This window comes from Mya arenaria, chromosome 8 (assembly GCF_026914265.1).
Source record: "Mya arenaria isolate MELC-2E11 chromosome 8, ASM2691426v1".
Classification (NCBI taxonomy): Eukaryota; Metazoa; Mollusca; class Bivalvia; order Myida; family Myidae; genus Mya; species Mya arenaria.
Window position 1 is genome coordinate 17,342,981 of NC_069129.1, and position 20,448 is coordinate 17,363,428.

General features: G+C 34.0%; 1 protein-coding gene across 4 annotated transcripts in view; it reads left to right on the forward strand.

Annotated features, from left to right (window-relative positions):
• LOC128243078 (heat shock 70 kDa protein 12A-like) overlaps window positions 1-19,669 on the forward strand; it is a 45,472-nt gene extending 25,803 nt beyond the window's left edge. Inside the window, exons 4-12 of one of the 4 annotated variants that reach the window (XM_052960589.1) lie at window positions 1,396-1,432; window positions 3,323-4,579; window positions 5,976-6,038; window positions 9,456-9,518; window positions 10,531-10,593; window positions 16,049-16,357; window positions 16,591-16,809; window positions 17,027-17,162; window positions 17,440-19,669. In XM_052960589.1, coding sequence (XP_052816549.1) covers window positions 3,692-4,579; window positions 5,976-6,038; window positions 9,456-9,518; window positions 10,531-10,593; window positions 16,049-16,357; window positions 16,591-16,809; window positions 17,027-17,162; window positions 17,440-18,068 — 2,370 coding nt within the window. In that variant the 5' untranslated portion in view covers window positions 1,396-1,432; window positions 3,323-3,691 and the 3' untranslated portion in view covers window positions 18,069-19,669. Of the gene's footprint in view, window positions 1-1,395; window positions 1,433-3,322; window positions 4,580-5,944; window positions 6,039-9,455; window positions 9,519-10,530; window positions 10,594-16,048; window positions 16,358-16,590; window positions 16,810-17,026; window positions 17,163-17,439 lie in introns of those variants that run through there. The other 3 variants (XM_052960588.1, XM_052960591.1, XM_052960590.1) reach the window with 3 other exon arrangements.
• The last annotated feature ends 779 nt before the right edge of the window (window positions 19,670-20,448 follow it).

The window sequence follows — 20,448 nt, forward strand, 5'->3', positions numbered from 1 at the left end:
TTCTGACAAAAAAAATCAACCAAAGTTGCAGTATGCGAACTTGACTACATGAATCTAAAACTGGTTATTTTCCAGTACTAAATAATGCACTAGATTGCACCATGGTTTTCAATTTTTTCTGAGGGGGCACGCCCCTGAACCCCCCAGCACATGAATTCACATGAATAGAGGGGTAGCTACGCCCCTGACATAATTGAAACCACAGTGTGGCTAAACAACACTTGTACGTTTATCATACGCAGTGATCTCCCATGGAAATGCAATCGTCAAAGAATCTGAAGGGGCTGTTTATATGCTGTTTATATGGACTAGATTTGAAATGCACCAAGTGTTTAAAAAAGTTGATTTCAGTCACGAAGAGAATCAACCATACCCGACACTTGTTGGAGTAAGATGAAATGTCCACTTTCCGCGAGAAAGAAAGTACATTGAAAATGGTCATTTGATTTAATTGACTTTATCTTTTTATAAATATGTTTCAATACATAAAATACGTTATTTGTTATAATTGTTTACCCATGTTGAATTTTATTTGGCAAATTTATAAGAGATTTAAATAAGAAGCTCAGCCGCTAAAGAGCATATGATTATGACATACTTTTTTTAAATCTTTCGAACATGAGTTTTTGAGTGAATATAAGCGAAGCGTTAAGTGTTTTGAAAATACATCTTTTACTTGGATTTTATAGATTGTTATTACGAAATAAAGTATGGCGAATCAAACGAAGTGTTAAAGCCAAGCTATTGATGGCTGAAACCCTTCAATAAATGTTGATATGTGCTAAAATATAGTCTTTGAAGTCCAAAATTTTGACATGCGTTACTAACCCGATTCAACAAAAGGCTGTTGCACAATCAGTTGATTGACATAATCACGTGATAAATCAATAACTTCCATTAAGGTTAAAATATTCAACACCTTAGTATGAGTCCCTGTGGGCGAATGGATAAGCGATCCGTTTTTTATTCTATGTGTTATCGGCACCCCCATGTGCTTGCTCCCAACTTGAACAAGATTAATTTTTAATACTTTAATCGGTTTTTTGAAAATGCAATTGAAGTATAAAAGAAAATCAACCTGGTTACTATTATTTCTGCAATTTCAGTACCAAGGAGTAAAATAAATATACATGTAAGTGTTTTCAGATGCATTACGAGGAAAAATATGTTTGGTGCTAAAACATGAGAGAGTCTCTTTAAACGGAAAAGTTTTGGCAGTTACTCAGTCAGTCAGATGATGATAAATATAATGCATAGCATCATCGCTCTAGAGTACGAGAACGTTGTATACAGAGTATGTTTTTACTGAACATGCGTCTGTTTATTTTGATGCCATAAAAGGTTTAAACTGTTTAAAGGAACTACAACATTATGAAACAACAAATCTGATTACAGATATCAGTGGCAGATCCAGGAATTGACTTAAGAAGGGGTACGTGAAACTCATGGGCTTAATCTTTCCACATCCGCCCCTCCCTCAGAACAGAAATTGAATGGCTTAAAATGTTGGACCGGGGTGGGGGTTAGACTCCCCTAATTTATAATCCGAAATAGTGCATTTTTATCTTAATATTGTATTTTTCCCGATATTGACTGAGAACGTATTATAAACGGACGATTCAAAGGGGTGGGGGACGGCGCGCGCGCTGGGACCGACCCCCCCCCCCCTGAATCTGCAATTGAGTACATGCATTAAAACCGTCTCCGTAGCCTATTGGTTAAGGCGTTCTATACCCTTTATTCAATTGACTTAATACTTCACACAATTGTTCAGGACCATCAGCCAATGAGGTTACATAACTCCATAATACAAGTTATGGCCCCTGATTGACTTAGGTTAAAGTTTTAGGCAAGTAAAATTTAAGGGGAAGTTGGAATTTAATAAAAAAAACTTCCATGGGTCACAATGAACCCAATGAACAATGTTCTTTAATCATGAGCTAACTGTTCAAGCGTTAACAGACACATTCCTGTGCAGACAAAACTTTTATTGTTTTTACAAGCACAGAACTTGTATTTAGAATTTACAGTTTCTATATAATTCAACTGAAAGTTCTATTTAACCATAATATATCAAATATTAAGTCACCATTCACTAGCGGATTGAGAATGGGGCGGAATCGGCGTGCTCTGCCTTTAAAATCGTCCAAGTTTACTTTTTGTGTCAATATATGAGAAGAAAATAAATACGCACATAATGCATCATTTCCGACTACAAATTGTTAAAAATTTCTTGATTGAGTAACCCTCAATCCTCCTGCAAACGCCCCTTAGTAACGCCCCCTTCTAACGTCAATTCCTGGATCCGCCCCTGGCCATTATATTTTTTGTTGATCAAACGGTACACATACCAAGTGACTGAAGCTGAATTTCATTTAATGAATGAGATGGTCTGTAAAAGATTTCTGATGAATATCCTATGAAATTTGCAGTCCTCCCGTTTCGACCGGTCAATGTTTGTGGATTTATTACACACAATTATATAAAAAATACTATTACAAAGTTGTCTCTTAAGGTTACGGGAGCCTTCACTGTCAAAAGTAAGATATATATAATTTGTCCCCCTAATGCCATAAAATATGGATGGTCCCCTTAATGCCTCAAATTTTTTTTTATATATACACTGGTCTCCATAAACCCTTCGACATATATACCGGTCCCCTTAAAACCTGCAACATACTTACAAATTATTAAGGAGACCGCAAATTACGTATATTTTTTGTTAATTAACTTAAGAAGCCTAAATCTTGTACACATAATAAATGATCATTTCAATACTAAATTATCAACAAAAAAGTAAAATAAAGTATAAAACAAAAAATATACAAATAAATTGTCTCCTTAATGCCGTAAAATACATACGGTCTCCTTAATGCCCTAAGTAGATATATATATATATACACACAATCAATAAACAATTAAAACAGTTGACACTACTTATTGAAATGTAATTAGCGTGAGACGGTTACATGCATTTGATAAATACTGAAACAAAAGTGGGTCTCCTGAATTTTGTAATGTTAAGTCTCCAGTGATCTATGTGGTTCGCAGACCTTTTAAAGGCGTTAAACCAAAATGTAATATAAAATGTATTTGGTGCATGCTCTTTGTTGTAATGTTGACGGTTTGTGCCTCTTGTTCCGTGTCCGTTAGTTCTTAGCCTTGTGCCTCTAAACAGGATCCTGGTTATTGTTTTGACGAATGGTCTTTTCCCTGTAGTTTTCATTGTACTTGAATAAATACGTAACAGTGCTATAGTTAAATAATTTTATTAAGGCATATTGTATTCGAAATTATATTCTTAAAACATTATTTTTTCCAGGTCGACACTGAATAACATATCTTACCAAATGCTGACTACTCCATTAGCGTTTGCGTGTGTTACACTACTGTCGAGTGTTTGATATGATAATTGCAGAAAAAGAAAATACGTTGAGTTGTTAAAATTTTTAATTAATCTGTTTCTGGACGATGAAACAAAAATGTTTAGTTATTGAACACGATTTAATTTAAACCAGGAAATCCTTTGTTTCTGAAAACAATTTATGTCGGCTGGGATGTACCCGCCGTTCAACCAATGGTAACATTATATATACGATTTTGAAATCCTCATCTAGCCGTTTTATAAATATGAATTGTGTGAAATATTTCGATTTCGGATTTTAGATTAAAATTCATATTAACGTTTAAAATGGCATCCAAACAAGTGCAGTGTGAAATGTGTTGTAAGGAACATGCAGTTGGATTCTGCAATACATGTGGAAACATTGGTGACTCGTGTGTCGAAATTCATAAGACAGGAAGGGCATTTAAAACGCACATCCTGAAGATGTATGGAAAAGGTGGATACAATCCAAGGCGCATTATGTCTGATATCACTGAGGACATATGTAAAGACCATCCTGCTGAAAGAACGCCTTTGTTTTGCAAAACCCATGATACTATGATCTGTGGGCGATGTCTTCATTCGGATCATCTCTCATGTGAGAACGTTGATTTGTGTAAGGAGGCAAAACATATTGATTACGATCAAGCTAATGATATGAACCAAGCTTTAAGTGAGATTAAGGATGAACTTAAGCGCATAAAGGATGAAGTAGATCAAAAAATCGCATCAAGTAATACCCATACGAGTAAATGCAATAAGGAACTGAATGATTTGGAAAACAAACTAAAAGGGAACGTAGATGATTCGATAAAAGCTTTCAGAAAGGAAACTTGTAAAATTAACGACGAAAACAATGACGCATTTTCATACATTTCTTCCATTTGTGAAGAGAAATTGCGTTGGGTTGAAAAAGAGGAGAGTCAAATTGATGACTTTGTTAGCAATTCGTTGCCTGGATACTTATACGTTTTGGGCCGGAAATTTAATAAGAACATTTCGGAGGTCAAAAGGCAGATGAAGGAAGTCGAATATAAGCATACATTTAAAAATGTTTGTCTTAAGGAAAACAATGTTGCTTTAAAATGCTTGATAGAAGACCTGAGGGATATTTGTGAAGTTCAGGAGGAAGTTGATGGCAGCGACGAAGGAATCACAAACTCACTTGGGAGTCCGCGTCAAGAAACACAAATGGTATGCCGTTTTACTGATTACTCGTTCTTACCATATACAGGCCTCAACTTATAACGGCGATTGGTTTGTAACTGACACATGTAATGTTAAAGCAAAAAAATATTGTTTCAAAGGCCCGTTTACTATTTTATCATAATAAAAAATGTCCACCATATATACTTACTTAGATAATGTAACAATAATAGAATAAACACAATACCCGAGGACGACTTTGTTAAATTTATTTTCTAGCCCTAAAAATCAAATAGTAATATGTCGTACACGTTGTTAAGGATCGATGTGCTAAATTTGAATTATTGCCATCGTCTTATTATCATAATCCGTCATCCATTGCATACTCTCCTCGACTCCATAGCCTGATTACACAGCCTGAGTATTTGATGCATGATTCACATCAATGAAATTCTTCTCTTCCACTACATGGACATTTATGTACATGTACCCAAAGAGGGGTCGTCTTCCAATTCTTTAAAACATATATGCATGTGTATCATAGCTGTTTCAGCCCTAGACTTTTCATAGATTTGGCTCTGTAAAACCATAAGATTTACAAATCACATTTATTACAATTTCGATCGAATTTTGTGGTCGAATGAACTATTTCCACATGTATCGAACAATGCCTTTTCACAATATATGTGTTATATCTTATTTGTCAACGTGCACATTTTTCTGAAATATTCTCGTCTGTTTCTGTCAATAGGCACAATTTCACAAATTTAATATAAACATTCCTATCGACTTCTTTTTGCCTTTGTTGCTGATGATTTTAGTCAAAATAAAATATACATAGACGGTTAGTCGAAACATTTATGTGTGTGATTGAAAGGATATGCATCGGTATTGAGTGCGTCACAACACTTGCACACACGGATCGAGGGGTTGATGCACCCATTTCGACCTCACTTCATGCCGATTGTCCAAGTATACTTCAACGTCATGAAATAATTTATACATCAGAACGCACTATTCTATATTAAAAGCCTTGAAATCTCTTCTGAAACTTCACAAAGTGTAAAGCATATGAATTGTACATTTGATGATCAAACAGGGCTCATATACTTGTTTACATATATACAAATTACACTTCATGTAAGAACTAACATGGATTTTGTTTAAATTGCCGATTGGTTGAACGCATATACACATGTAGATTGATACGAGAAATAAAGTTAAACAGGTCGTGGTTCTATACACGACGCTTTAAATATTTGTGTGTGAGCAATGAAAGGAGTTATCCTCGAGTTAATGCATGCTTCCTTATGACATTTCGCATTTTTGTCTGCAAGAGCAGTAGAAGGTTTTAAACACAAAAGCCAATTTATAGTTTTTACTTGATTTATGATACCTATCATTTAGATTTAGGCATTGGAAATGCCTCATTATATATTTCCAGGGCCGTGAGGAACTCATTGAAGCACTAAGGAAAGCCAAATTTGACGCAGATAAAGCAAAAACGGTAAGTTTAAATTTGTTTTCTTTTTGAATAGCAAACGAAGGCGTACGGTCATATTTGTTCAAAGAAACATATTTAACACACGAGGTTAATAATCAGTTCGTTTTATATGTGCTTCACATTACACCATATTTTGATACAAAATCTCAAAATTCCTTCTTTTAAAAAAAACTCCTTACTACCCCTAAACATGTCACCAAAAATGAATGTTTTACTCCACAAAAATATCGTTACCCAAAACTAAATTAAAAATGAACTTTTGAAATAATTTATTTTTTAGCTCGACTATTCGAAGAATAGGTGGGCTATAGTACACGCCCCGGCGTTAGCGTCGGTGTCTGGTTAAAGTTTAAGGGCAAGTTGTGATTTTCACTTATAAGTCCAATACCCTTCATTCAATTGACTTAATACTTCACACAGTTGTTCAGGGTCATCATATGATGAAGTTAGATAACTCCATATTATTCTTACACAGATTATGGCCCCTGATTGACTATGGAACTTAAAGTTAAAGTTTTAGGGCAGTTTGAGATATTTATTAATAACTTCTATACCTTTTGTTCAATTGATGCAATATTTCACACAATTGTTCAGGACCATCACACAATGAGGTGAATAACTCCATAGTATCCTTTATACAAGTTTTGGCCCCTGAGTGACTTAGGTTAAAGTTTTAGGGCAGGTTAAAGTTTGAGGGCAAGTTGGGATTATTACTTAAAACTCAAACACCATTCATTCAATTGACGTAATACTTCACACAGATGTTCAGAGCTATCACATAATGAGGTTAGATAACCCCAGGTTATATTTTATACAAATTATGGCCCCTGATTGACTATGGAACTTAGGTTAAAGTGTTTGGACAGTTTGGTGTGTTTTTTAATAACATATATACCCTTCATTCAATTGACTTAATACTTCACACAATTGTTCAGGACCATCACCAAATGAGGTTACATAACTCCATATTAACCTTAATACAAGTTATGGCCCATGATTGATTTAGGGTAAAGTTTAAGGGCAGGTTAAAGTTTTAGGGCAAGTTGGGATTTTTAAAAAAAAACTTCTATACCCTTCATTCAATACACTTAATACTTTGCAGAATTATTGACGACCATTTTACAACAAGGAACATAACTCCTTTTTAGACATAAATACAAATTATTGCCCTTGAATGTTATATTTTTTATGTTTTCATTTCTTTTGAAAGGCACATTTCAAGATTCCTAACCACATTTTCATAAAGGGTAAACAAGTTATTTGAATGACGTGCGTCTTTGGTTGGGCAGGCTGGTGTAAGGGCAGCGTCAAAGTCACTATGGTTGACATACTGTGACCAAACATGATATGTAGGAAGAGTTTATGGAGGTCTTCCATGGGATTGTGTTTGTGGCCATTAGGATCAAGGGCACTGTTACAAAAAGATAGAAGAAACAGTTGAAACTGAACCTCTTCTGCCAATCATTAAAAATCTTTTGTCACATTGCGATTCTTGTTCACTGTTCAATTTGATTGTTTTATTGCTTTTGGCAGGCACATATTACATAGTTATTGTATTCACTTCCCAGTCAAAGCGGCGTAGTCGAGCGCGCTGTCTTACGACGGCTCTTTTTTAATTTAAGTGCACTTAAGTCTATTTGGCTAGAGTGACATCAACATCAAATAGCTTTAAAACCATTTAAGAGATAATTAATAATATCTTACACTTAAGGCCACACCAAATTAATGTTTAGTTCCTCGGATTTTTGCCAACAAAAAATTGGAGCGAATTTTGTCAGTTTTCATAAAAAACGAAGCGAAAAATATATTTTTCCTTATATTCAATATAAATAAGAAAGATTGTTCAAAATATTTGCCCTTTAACCCATTTTAATGCCATCTTGAACTGAACCTCTAATGGACATTGGGAAAATGTCGGAATACATACTGTTTATTCATCCGTGTTTAGTACAAACATTATATGAATAAATCTAATTTCTTATATAAATAAATTGTACTTTAATATGTCGATCATTCATAATAATAAATAATCCTGCTTTAAGTTAAAAGTTTGAAATGACTTATATAAACCTACCTGAATCAGTTTAACATCATATGCAACTGTATTTTGACATAACTTAGGATTGATTTGGGATTTGTAAAAAATGATCACTTACACAGGCATCATCAAACATCAGACTCCATATAACATACGACTAAATTTTGTTTTTATTATCACAGGAAATGCAATGACATGTGTTTATTAAAACAAAACGAACAAGGGTATTTTTCAGAGTACTTTTTTTGGTTATTTAGATGTTTTTATGCATCAGCCAATTGTATATGCCCGCCCCCCCCCCCCCCCCCAAGTCCGGAATAGCGGGGACCTTGACTTCCGGTATCTCAAAACCCGGGTAAAATACCCGACCTGCAGGGACACACTGCGGGTAAAATCCCTGCCAAATGGCCCCGCAACCCCGAATACCTATGTGAGGCCCATTCCTGACTATTTTCAATATGAAGACAAAACCACATTCACTAGGCACTGCGGGGCCACCTGAAAGGTAAAAACACAGCCCATTGCCTCTGTCCCCGGTATAACCCTGTAACAAGGGCGAGGGGTGGGCTGGGCAGTGGTTACAATTGACAAGTGCATTACAATCCCGGATTATGCTGCAAATAAAAACAAAATATAAGGTGATAAACTTAGGCTTACTTATGTTGAGGTATATCCAGACCAGTGTTTATATTGCTATTTGTGAAAAGATATTTGTTCAAAACTGTTGTTTTGTCAGAATTTGATCCATTTAAGTTGACCTGTCCGATTTCCATTCAAAACGAGTCACTAATTACGCAATATAATTGCTACCAGTCTTAGATACACATGCTAATTGCATAATGATTGCTAATGATCCTTTAGTGCATGAGACGATCAACAATGACTTCAAGCATGCTCAAAACATATTTATTGTCAAAAATAAGATTTAACTTCCAAACTTCGAGCCACATTGTTTATACCGGAAGCCGCCATTTTGATTGAATTTATTGAAACCCATGCTAAACCGATCAATATACAGTATAAAAACACTACGCATCGGTTACTTCACTTTACAAAAACACGAAAACTAGCGTAGAAAAATTATACTTGATTATTTTTAGCCTTTTAGTAAATTATTACCTGAAAAAAATCTGCTTGGCGATCAAAATGGAAGTGCGGGCGCACAAAAAATCTTTTTACATTTTCAAAAAAATAGGAGCGGTTAATCCGCGGAACGAAATATCAATTTGGTGTGGCCTAACTAATATTTATCATCATCTTTAATAGATTTAATTTAATATTTTCATTAGTTATTTTGGTGTCTTTATGAAATTGTTTAGAATATTACATAAATCGACTTTCATACACATAAACACTTTGTCAAAATATTAACACGCTTACAGACGATGCAGGATCTGTCTGATGAGCTAAAAGAAGTGAAAGAAGACCTAGATGATTCAGAAAAGGTGGGATGTTATACAAACTTGTGTTTGAATATAATAGTACAGATTCACATGGCAAACACGTGTAGGAAAACCTTTACATTATTACCTGCTATAATGGTCTGACTTTTTGTTTCAACATGATCAGTTTACAACGCTATAGATTATACAAAAAGCAAATGGGTTAGACACAAGTTCGTACAACAGTTGAATAGTCTTTCATATGAACACATACATTTGATAAGAACTTGGCGATAATCATCAATAAGATGAGTTAGGAATTTGATAACTTTAGGAAATTTAGTTAATTACAAGAAGTAAAAAGACTAAAAGAAAATTCCGATTCATTGTTTATTAAAACAACCTGGTTCAATCATAAAAGGTGGGGCTAATCTGTTAACCGTTTACCGTGTTAAATAATTTATAAATAATTGTACATAATGGAATAATAAATTATTTTCATCGTTGGAGAGGTAGGGTATACCAAGTAATAACGACGTAATGCTAGGTTTGTGAAAAGCACGTGTTGCACGAACCATACTTTACGTTCCTGAGAATAAAAAGTACGTATAAAAAATAATGCCAAGCATCTTACGGAGTATACACTTTCTCCTAATAGAAAGTACTTCTGAACAACTTTACCTGTTGGTTTTACCTACATTTTCTTTAGATATTGAAACATGTAGGAGAAAATGTTGTTTTGTGATATGTTTTATGTTGCTGTCAATATATTGTAGATAAAATAAAATACATTGAAAATAACACTTCTCTTCGTGGGAGTAGTTAAGAAATTGCTTTTGCTTCGGAGATTATAATTCATAATTTTGATCAATTAATGATTATTTATAATCATTAGTTTCATTATTAAGTTAGATCGTTATTTGCATCGTTATATAACCGAACTCTCCTCCAATTTGATAATTCTGTATTGGGGCACATTGCATATAGTCTACTTTTTTCGATAAAGCATTGCTATAAGTATAAATGTGCTGATAACATAATCATTTAACCTTGTGTGTTGCCTTTATACTTTTAGTCAAGAAACAGGTTGGAAGAAGAGTTATTGAACGTGAAACAGAGCAAAGAGTATTTAAAAAGGGTGAGCGAAACAATGCTATACTTTATTTATATATACGTAATTTGACAAATAGAGGAGAGCTGTGATATGGTTCATACAAGAACGACTATTACAATTTCTTAAATGTATTCATGAAAGTGGAACGAACTATTTAATGACATAGGACCTTAATATTTTGGAAAATATTAGACTTTTACATACATATATCTTACAGATAAACAGGGATAGTACTTGTAGTAAAATGCTTACAGTTCTGGCAAAATCAGATGTACTTTAATGTGTAATAGAAGATTTTAATGCATGAATAGTTATGTTAAGTAGCATTTAATTTGAAAAAAGTGTCCTTGCCAAAAGCTGCAATCGGAAAAGGGTAAGACCTTTTACAAACACGTTATTTAAGGCCTGATCCCGATGTTTTAGGTTGTCGCTTTATGAACGCTATTCTAAAATTTGAATTATTTGTTCAATATCACTTAAACTCTTAATTATATTATATTGTTTCGACATTTTCAATTATATTATAGGAATGCAACCACATATCAGGTGCTAAAAGAAAGTTTATAAACATACTTTCATAACGATCCCGTTTGGTCAGGTATCATCTACATATAAGGTATAAAACGAGTTTTGATCAAATTCTGACTGGGCCATAAATGATGCACTTTTAGTGTTTTGCGTTAAGAGAGCAAAGAATTGAAAGACATGTGGATCCCATGACGTCCCATACAGCATATCCCAGATATAAGGGACGTAATGTTATTTTTGATCTTGTAAAATATGCTTCCCTTACCAAAATTAACTGACCGTCCTATTTGTCCTACATATCGTATACCACAATTATTAACGCGTCAAAACTACATAACATAATATCATTTACATAAATAATATTGATAAGTACAATAAGTTTATACAATTGTTTTCGGTTGCCGAACAATTAAAAGTCCTATTATTTATGAAAGAAGTAGTATTAGATATTTTTCGAAAACAACAACAACATAAACACCTCCTATGACAGAAACTGATGAATATGGAAACAAACAATTTGTTTGTGAACTTTTGACAATGTAAGTGGAGAACCCACCACTTTGTGTAAACGTGAATATGTTGAATCTGTATTAGAACTAACGAAACAACATTTGGAAACTGATTCACCGGGCACCGTCCTGCAACATAGTAATATATATTGACATAGTTTATGAAATTTAACTTGGGATGATTTTAAGACGTGTGTTAGTCAAATCGAAAGTATAATGTATAGCACATGAATTTATTTTCAGCACATGCGTATCACAAGTAGTAGATGCTCTTACAAGTTTACCATTTTTCAAGACTTATTTAAAGTTATAATTGCGCCCGTTGGATATTAACAACATCTATAAATCACTGTATGGGAATAGCCCAAAAAGTGATAAATCGATAAGCGTTTGATTTTGACACATGGAAAGTTTTTCTATCATTTTTTTGTATTTTATGGTTATATATTTCTCAATATCGAAGAGTTTCGAAAAACTTGATCCTGTGCAAAATAGGACTATGATGGAAATGTGTCTCCTCTTTTGTATTATATCCCAATTCTGTCCGAAAGTTGCATGATCGCTCACAAATGTTTATTTACGTGGTACGATTTCAAACATAAATCAACAAATTTAAAATAAGAATAAAAACTGAATCGAGCGATTTCATTGTAATAACATTGTCTAGTAATGTGTAAGATATCAATACGATATGTTTTGTTGTTACGGAGATATACATACCTTTTGATGCCCTGGCGGTGTACTAGGGATAGGTGAACAAAATAAATAACTGCACAGGGGATAGCTATCACGTGGACTGAAGATAGTTACGATGTATTTAGAATAACGAGACTGTGATAATGATTACGGTCATTTACCTTTACGCGAGCTCGAAGGAAATTGTTCGATGTTGTTCATATCGAGGGATGAGAGCAAAAAACCGTTGTTGATTTTTTGTATGTTCTTAAAACTGTTTCATTCATATATATTATTTAACCATGATATGATTTTCACAAGCATCAACGTTCGAGTCGCAAATATCTAAATATTTGAAATACGCCGGTATCAGATTTATTGAGGAACACAAAACATATGGCTGTAGAATTTATGTGGTGTTTGCTATTCATATATAAAGTATTGCTTTGTAAATCAAGTAGGTACGTTTTTGCAAACAGAATAATGATCTCTGCTCGTTCAATTCATTGAGAAAGTATGTAATGTGACAAACTCGTATATTTAAGCAGCTTGCATATATACGTTCATTTAGGAGAGCATGGATCAAACTCATTGTTAACTTAAGTTTGCTCAATAATTTCTTATCAAATTCTTCTCTCACTTTTAGCAAATTGTATAAAGGTTCGAAATAGACATACATGTATGTTGAATATTAAACGGTAATTTATATTATTGTAAATTTTGTCCCATTTAACATGTTATCACCATGACACATAGTTTTTTCTTGGTGGGCCAATGAAAATAATATCGTGATAAGCACATTTGCCTAATATCTTTATAAAATGGACATACAAGAATAAAATGATATTCATCTGCAATCATATTCATATTGCAATATATACATTTTCTATCTTGTCTAGGTATATTTCTAAATCTGCCTTCTTCTATAGCTAACTTGTGTGCTGAACATCGCACTCTACTAAAAGAGTATCTTTAGTGACACTTTCGAGATATTTTTCATAACAAAATCTTGTTTTTATATCTTTATAAGTACAAAGTTTGGACGAATCATTTAAAGTCGCATACCATTTCTGCATGTGCTGATCATGTAATCTTTCAATAACTTTTGACAACTGTAAGTTAGTGATTGACATATTATCCCATGGGTAGTTAAATCCTAAATTATTTAACATTTTTTTAACATCAGGAAACTTCGAGCTGTTTATATTTAGTGAACTACAATGTCTAAAACATCTAGACACTCGGTTATCATTTGTATTTCTTCCAAATTTACAAAGTCAACATACTTGTCAACATAATTCCTCTATAGTTATCATCATTATTTCAGCCCCCCTTTTTGGGCACATGTATAATAATTCCTTTAGTCCAGGATATAGGGTATACCCCTTTAGTGTTAATATAATTAAACAGTTCACACAACAATGCAGCTTAAGAATCTTTACTATCTATAAATAATTCAGGAATTAGCATATCTTTCCCAGGACTCTTTTGACGTTTTAAGCTTTTATAACTTCACTTTCACTAAAATCACAATTCAACCTGTTAACAACGTTGTCATATACAATATTACCGTTTTAGACAGTTTCTGTATACCTTTTAAGACAGTTTCTATAAACACAAACTCATAAAAAAGAAGACAAAAGACGAAACAAAAAGGAGAGAACATTTTTTTTAACTAAAACAAATATAAACAAGTAAATAAAGCATTTATAAACTACGAAAATGTAGAAAGAAAAAAGACTCTACTAGAGTGTGTTGCTTAAATGTTTTTTTTTTTTCATACATGCCATCTTTGCTCGTGGACTGTTAACTTGTCATTCATGAATGCAATTTCATGTTAAATTTTGTATCGCATGTAGTCTTTGAAAGCTGTAAAAATCAGAATAATATCCCGAAGCTTATAAAGTTTATAAACTACTTAAACAGCACAATCAAGAAATTAATGACACGAATTAAATTCGATTTTTGAAAACAAATGTTCTATAAAACACTTTTTAAGTTGCGATGGCATCACGGCAGGGTCAGGCCATAATGCAGACATTAAGCGCCAGCAAACCTTCTTCGACTTTAAGATACAGAAGAAAACAACTTCATATATCATTTCGGCGTCCAGGTTAAGTTAATCCGGGACATGATATCCTCTTGACTTTATATGAAAATTGTTAGCCGCACTGTTTTAAGTAATTGTTTTGTGCTCTTCATAACCCTCCTATAATCACACACTACTAGTCAACGAAATAAAAATCAATTGACTGGTCTTAACCTATGTCAGTGTTGCCTTAACGCACCTATCAGAAAGAGCCTCTATAGCTTGGACATGCCAAATGAATGTCATATTTTTCTTCCGACGTCAATTTTATTAGTCCAAATCATTTAAATTTACAAATCTCAAAAATCAACCCTAATTGTTATAACAATTTGTAGTCACATGAATTGACCTGACAGCGTGTACAACGTACTAACAAACTTTTGATGTAAATAGTCACTTTTTTATCATATTAATGCAAATTTAGTCAATGTTTGTCATATTTTGGCATTACGTTTGTTTGCTTTTTGAAGCAAATAACCTACCATATATACAACTTTTGCCTAAAAAGTAGGATTAAAGAGCCAGCCCGTCTTTTTCACTGTGCCGAAATGGTAACTAGGCCGACAATATTTCAGCACATTTCCTATTCATTTATAAACCAAATAACATGCCATACTTTCTACACCACATTTTCACCCCTACCTTTTATCAAACTATACCAAAAATGTTCTTTTGCATAAGCCTAAAACATTATAGAAATATGTGAAATATTATTAGGATTGTTTACCTAGCAATTATGGTGCATTGTCACCTAGCTGTGATGTGGCTCGAACATATGATAAGTAAACAACCTTTTCATTCTTTACCTAACAATAAAACAGTTAAAAGCATACTTTTACTGAGTTCTTCTTTTATGAAACAACACCATAACATGCGGTTTTTAATGCAAAAAATTAAAATTTCCTACGAAATTTCCATCTATATCATATATTGTCCTATCTTCAGGCTGACGAGACAAATAAACATAAACACAGTCATACGCGCTCATATCTTTCATACAAAGTATATAGTTCACCCCGATATTATGCATAGTATGCACAATGCGCTGCACTTCTCGGGACCTTCAGCCCTTTGATATTCTTTCCTTCCACCTAGTTAAAAAGAGAACAGGCGACTGAGGGGTCCCCCTTGCACAGTCAGCCCTCGATCATTGTACGTACCAACACTAAAGGCTGATGATCATTCAATGTTCGTGGGCTGACTTAAGGGTTACTATTATTTCAGAAGGTCCGACGTTGTCTGTACTTTTTATTTTATACCACACTTTATAGCTTGGCACTTAAAAAAGGAAGTTCTGTTAGCATTCAAAAGACATCGTATGCTGTAAAACCAGCAAATATTAATTCAGACTACAGTCTTGTTTAGACCGATACACTTAAAGTATTTGTCTACTGAACTGTTACTCACAACTCGTTTTCAGCGGGCCCATTAAAACAAAAGTGATCGGTCACGATTGTTCTACAATGCTCTTTAAACTATATATCTAAAAGAAATAGTCTAAAGGCCCGATGTCATTTATATAAGTAAGGAACAATTTAAATAATATAAGGCATAATATTATATAAAGCATTGTTTGAAAGGTAAGGTGCTAACTTTTATTATTTAAAATATTCAGGTAAATGTCTTACATATCATTTCTTAAATGTCTGTTGAAGGTGTATTCTGTTTTACATTCCAGAATCGAAAGGCACCTAAGGACACACTTGAAAAACCTTTGCTTGTGGCAGCATTTGAATTTGGCACGACTTTTAGTGGCTACGCTTTCTCTTTCCGCTATGAAACAACACAGATACGTACTAACGGAGCGTTCTGTACTGAACCAGTAATATCAGCAAAAGTACCAACATGCGTTTTACTTAACCCGCAAAAAGAATTTGATGCATTTGGGTCTGATGCTGAATATAAATACATGAATCTTGTTGAAGAAGGGAAGCACAAACCTTGGATGTTGTTCAGAAGATTCAGGATGCTGTTTCATAACAATGATGTAAGTGTTATAAGCTCATCTGTGTTTAAGACAAAGGCGAAGTATTGTGAGAGCTTTGTTTCGTCGTCATTGGCCTCGTTAAATGCAGTAACCAATAAATCCGTTCAAGACGGACTTTGTCATCCACATGCGATGCTCTTGTTTATAAAACCCATTTATGAAACAAAAGCATTTGAATCGATATCGATTTTGTTTCATCCATTTCAAATCACTTCTCTTTTTTATATTAAAAGGGGATAAGCCGATATGCGAGAGTAAAAGATATAACGGGCAAGAAGATGTCGGCGATGACAATATTTGAAATGTCCATTCGCTACCTACGTGATCATCTCATAAATGCCCTTACGAGGCATGTGGGCGAAATCAAGGAGTCAGATATCTTATACGTGATTACCGTTCCTGCCATCTGGAACGATGCTGCAAAAGAGTTCATGCGAAAAGCTGCTTTGAGGGTAAGTTTCTATACAATTTTTATTATTGAATTTATTTGAATGTTTTGCTGGTGTTTTGAAATCGGATTGTTTTATGTCGTTATACCAAGAGGTAGAAGTTAAATAAGTATGTTTCCTGGTAACAGTCTATTGAAATCATAGCATTAAAATCAGATGGTTTTAAGTCCCCTAACTTTGATTAGAGTGTTACTGTTGTTGTTTTTGATATCATTGTAAGGCTGGTCTGGACAATGATCGGATCAAACTTGCACTTGAGCCAGAGGCAGCCTCAATCTGGTGCCAACATATCGACATAAGTCTCAAGACAGACCTTAGCAAGACTGGCAGTCAGTACATGGTCGTAGACCTTGGAGGTAAGCATGTCTGTAAAAATCTGACTATTTTATAATTGATATAGTTGTTGGCTCCTGTACTTGTAATGAACACACAACCCAGCAGGGACAATACGTAGTGGCGTCCAATTGCGGACACCAGTCCTTTTTTCTTTCGATGAACAGACTTAACCCAAATTGGTATTTACATCGATTTATAGCTCAATCTGTCAGCAACGGAAGCGTTATAACTGTGTATAAAACCCTGACATATAACATTATTTTACGAGTATTACATGTTTATGATTTGCAATTTCAGGTGAAACAGCGGACATATCTGTTCATGAAAAGAACTTTGACGGCACACTGAAAGAAATTCACAAAGCCAGTGGTGGTCCGTGGGGTGGTACATGCGTTGACCAGAATTTTATCAGCTGCTTGACCAACATATTTGGAGAAACAACGATGTCCAAATTTAAAGAGAAACACATGGACGATTATTATGATCTTCTTCGTGTTTTCGAGACGAAAAAGCGCATTATCAACCCAGAAATGGATGGATTAGTGAGATTTAGTCTGCCTAACGCCCTCATAAGCATTTACGATGAGACTGAACAGCTGACTATTAAAGAAAAGCTTGAAAAGATGAAGATTGCAGATGATGTTGCTTTGGAACACGAAAAACTGAGAGTTTCAGCTGATTTTGTAAGGTCGTGGTTTTCGGAGTCTATTGAGAAAACGACACAGCATATGATTAAACTGCTTTCCGATAGTAACATGATGAATGTTTCTACCATACTGTTGGTTGGAGGCTATGGTGAATGCATGCTTGTACAAGATGCAGTTAACAAGAAAATAAGAAACAAGAAAATCATCATACCACAAGACGCTGGGCTAGCGGTGCTAAAAGGCGCAGTCTTGTTTGGACATTTTTATTGGCTTTCCTAACATCTAAAATAGTGAAATAAGCATATGTATTTTTGCTTCCGGAATAAACTTTGATGCAAATATACACCCCATTAAGAAAAAGAGTTTTGAATGTTATGGAGATTGAAAAGTGAATGATGGGTTTATCACGGTTGTCGGTGTAGACACTGAGGCGAACATTTGGAAATTATACAAGTCGCCAGGAAAGCAAGTTCTTACCTTAGATAATGTCGACAATTTACACATCGTCAGAGCAAAAGCCCGATGCCAAATGCATAATATTAGAAGTTTCATTTGGATATGCATAAGGAAAATCCAGATATAAAATTGAAACAGAAATTAGCTTCCTCTTCAGTGAACCAAAAATGGAAGTTGAAAAGGGTGCAAATACTTAAAGATTGCTGTGAAATAAAGGTCGTTGATTCTTTAACCGCTAAGGATGCAAACAACTGAGTGCAGTATGGTAATGATCTTAATGTGTATCGTGTTTAAAACAATTTAACAATTCCCTTGCAGTTGAGGTTTAATACCAATTAATACATTTTCTATTGATGTTATAGCAAATTTACTATTTATTATGTTCGCGCATAATTACACAAATAATTCGAGATGTTTACGTCCCCAAACACATATATAAGAAGAATATTTGTCATAGGTATAAAAAAGGCTAAACATAAGCACTGTGTGTTCGATAATGTGACGCTAACCCGGTGTATGAGTACAAGCAATGCAGTGAACACGTAATCAAACGAGGAAATTAAGTAAATCCAGAATGTTCAGACCTTTTAGTTTCAAAACATCAAAAGATAGAAAGTATCCGATAGTTTGATTTGATATGATTATGCCTGATTTATGTCATATTGTAATGACATCGTCATTATACAGGTAAGTCAAATGAAACATTTACTTGACATCCATCTGTGGAACTACCCTACATTAGTAAGATACCCTAAAAAGAAATCATTAAATTTTAAATTCAATATAATTCATCTATCGACCTTCGGTCATGGCGATTCAAATTCATGTATTTCTGTTCTGGAACGGGGTCCTTCACCAACCTTACATATACGTGTCATATATTTGAAAAGATAAGTATAATTGATTCATTATCTTTATTATAAGATAAACATTATTTTTTTTTAATTTACCAATTATAATCATTCATGTTTTGAGTGATTTCGTTATTGCTTTATTTTATGTCTTGATGTATGTTTTATTGCTGTCTATAAACTGTTATGGCTGCCGGACCGCCCGGTAGTACCATTCTACTGGTCCTTCTGTTCTGTCAGGTTTGCCCTCCGGTCCTTCACTGATTTGTTAGCGTTTCACGGGCTCTCCTTAGACTTGTCGAGCGAGTTGCAGGTCCTGCCGACATCGGTCAGTTTGGATCACGTTAGCATCTCCCGTTTAGCTTATGAATAGCGTTCCTTTCTGGATAAGTAGCTTTTGTGCTTTTGATGGCGGAAAGCTCGTTTTGGTCAGAAAGCACCCGTGAATCTTATAGGGATCTAGTATTTTGACCTAACTTAAATACGACTGGTCTAGTAGTTTGACCTTACACATTAATTTCGATTTATTTCTCGTTGTATAAGTTGTACAAATGAAGGAAAGTAATTGTTCAATATATATATATATATATATATATATATATATATATATATATACTTTGGAAAACATGAGAGCCCATCTAACCTTACCTGTCATAACATTATAATACATGTGTTTGATGTATATGATTCGACAATACAATTATACATATACCGTCAATAGTTCAATTCTGTGTGCATAGTGTTTCTACATATCCCTACCAAGTAAGCCCTTGGCTAAGCAGTTCGTTACAATGGTGTCAGAATTGCCGGATATATAGTGCCTTAATCCAAGCTTTGAATAAACAACTCGCATTAAATACATACACATTTGAATCAAATTCGATTCGAATAAACAACTCGCATTAAATACATACACATTTAAATCAAATTCGATGTAAACCGCTATGGTATATTCGAATGTTTCAAATATTTCGCGAGATATTTTACGTATGACGCAATATTTTATATACAGATCAGTCAATATCGGTAGTATAGTCATCACTGTTTAATAAACTTAAACATTGCCTTAAACAAATAATTGATACGTGTTTGTAAAACAAAACTTTAGCATCATTTCAGAAAAAATCATCGATTATGAATGTATTGCGGATAGACGTTTAATTACAGATTTATATACAATATGCACTTTAGTTGAGCAGTAACTGATATGCAAGGTGATGTAATGGGGCAATGTTCAAAAACTAGATGCTATACTTACCGATGGAACACAGCTTAGTACAAAATGGCTTATTCATCAGATGATGAAGTTTTCTTTAACTAACATAAGTCCGAATAAGAGTCTGATATGGACA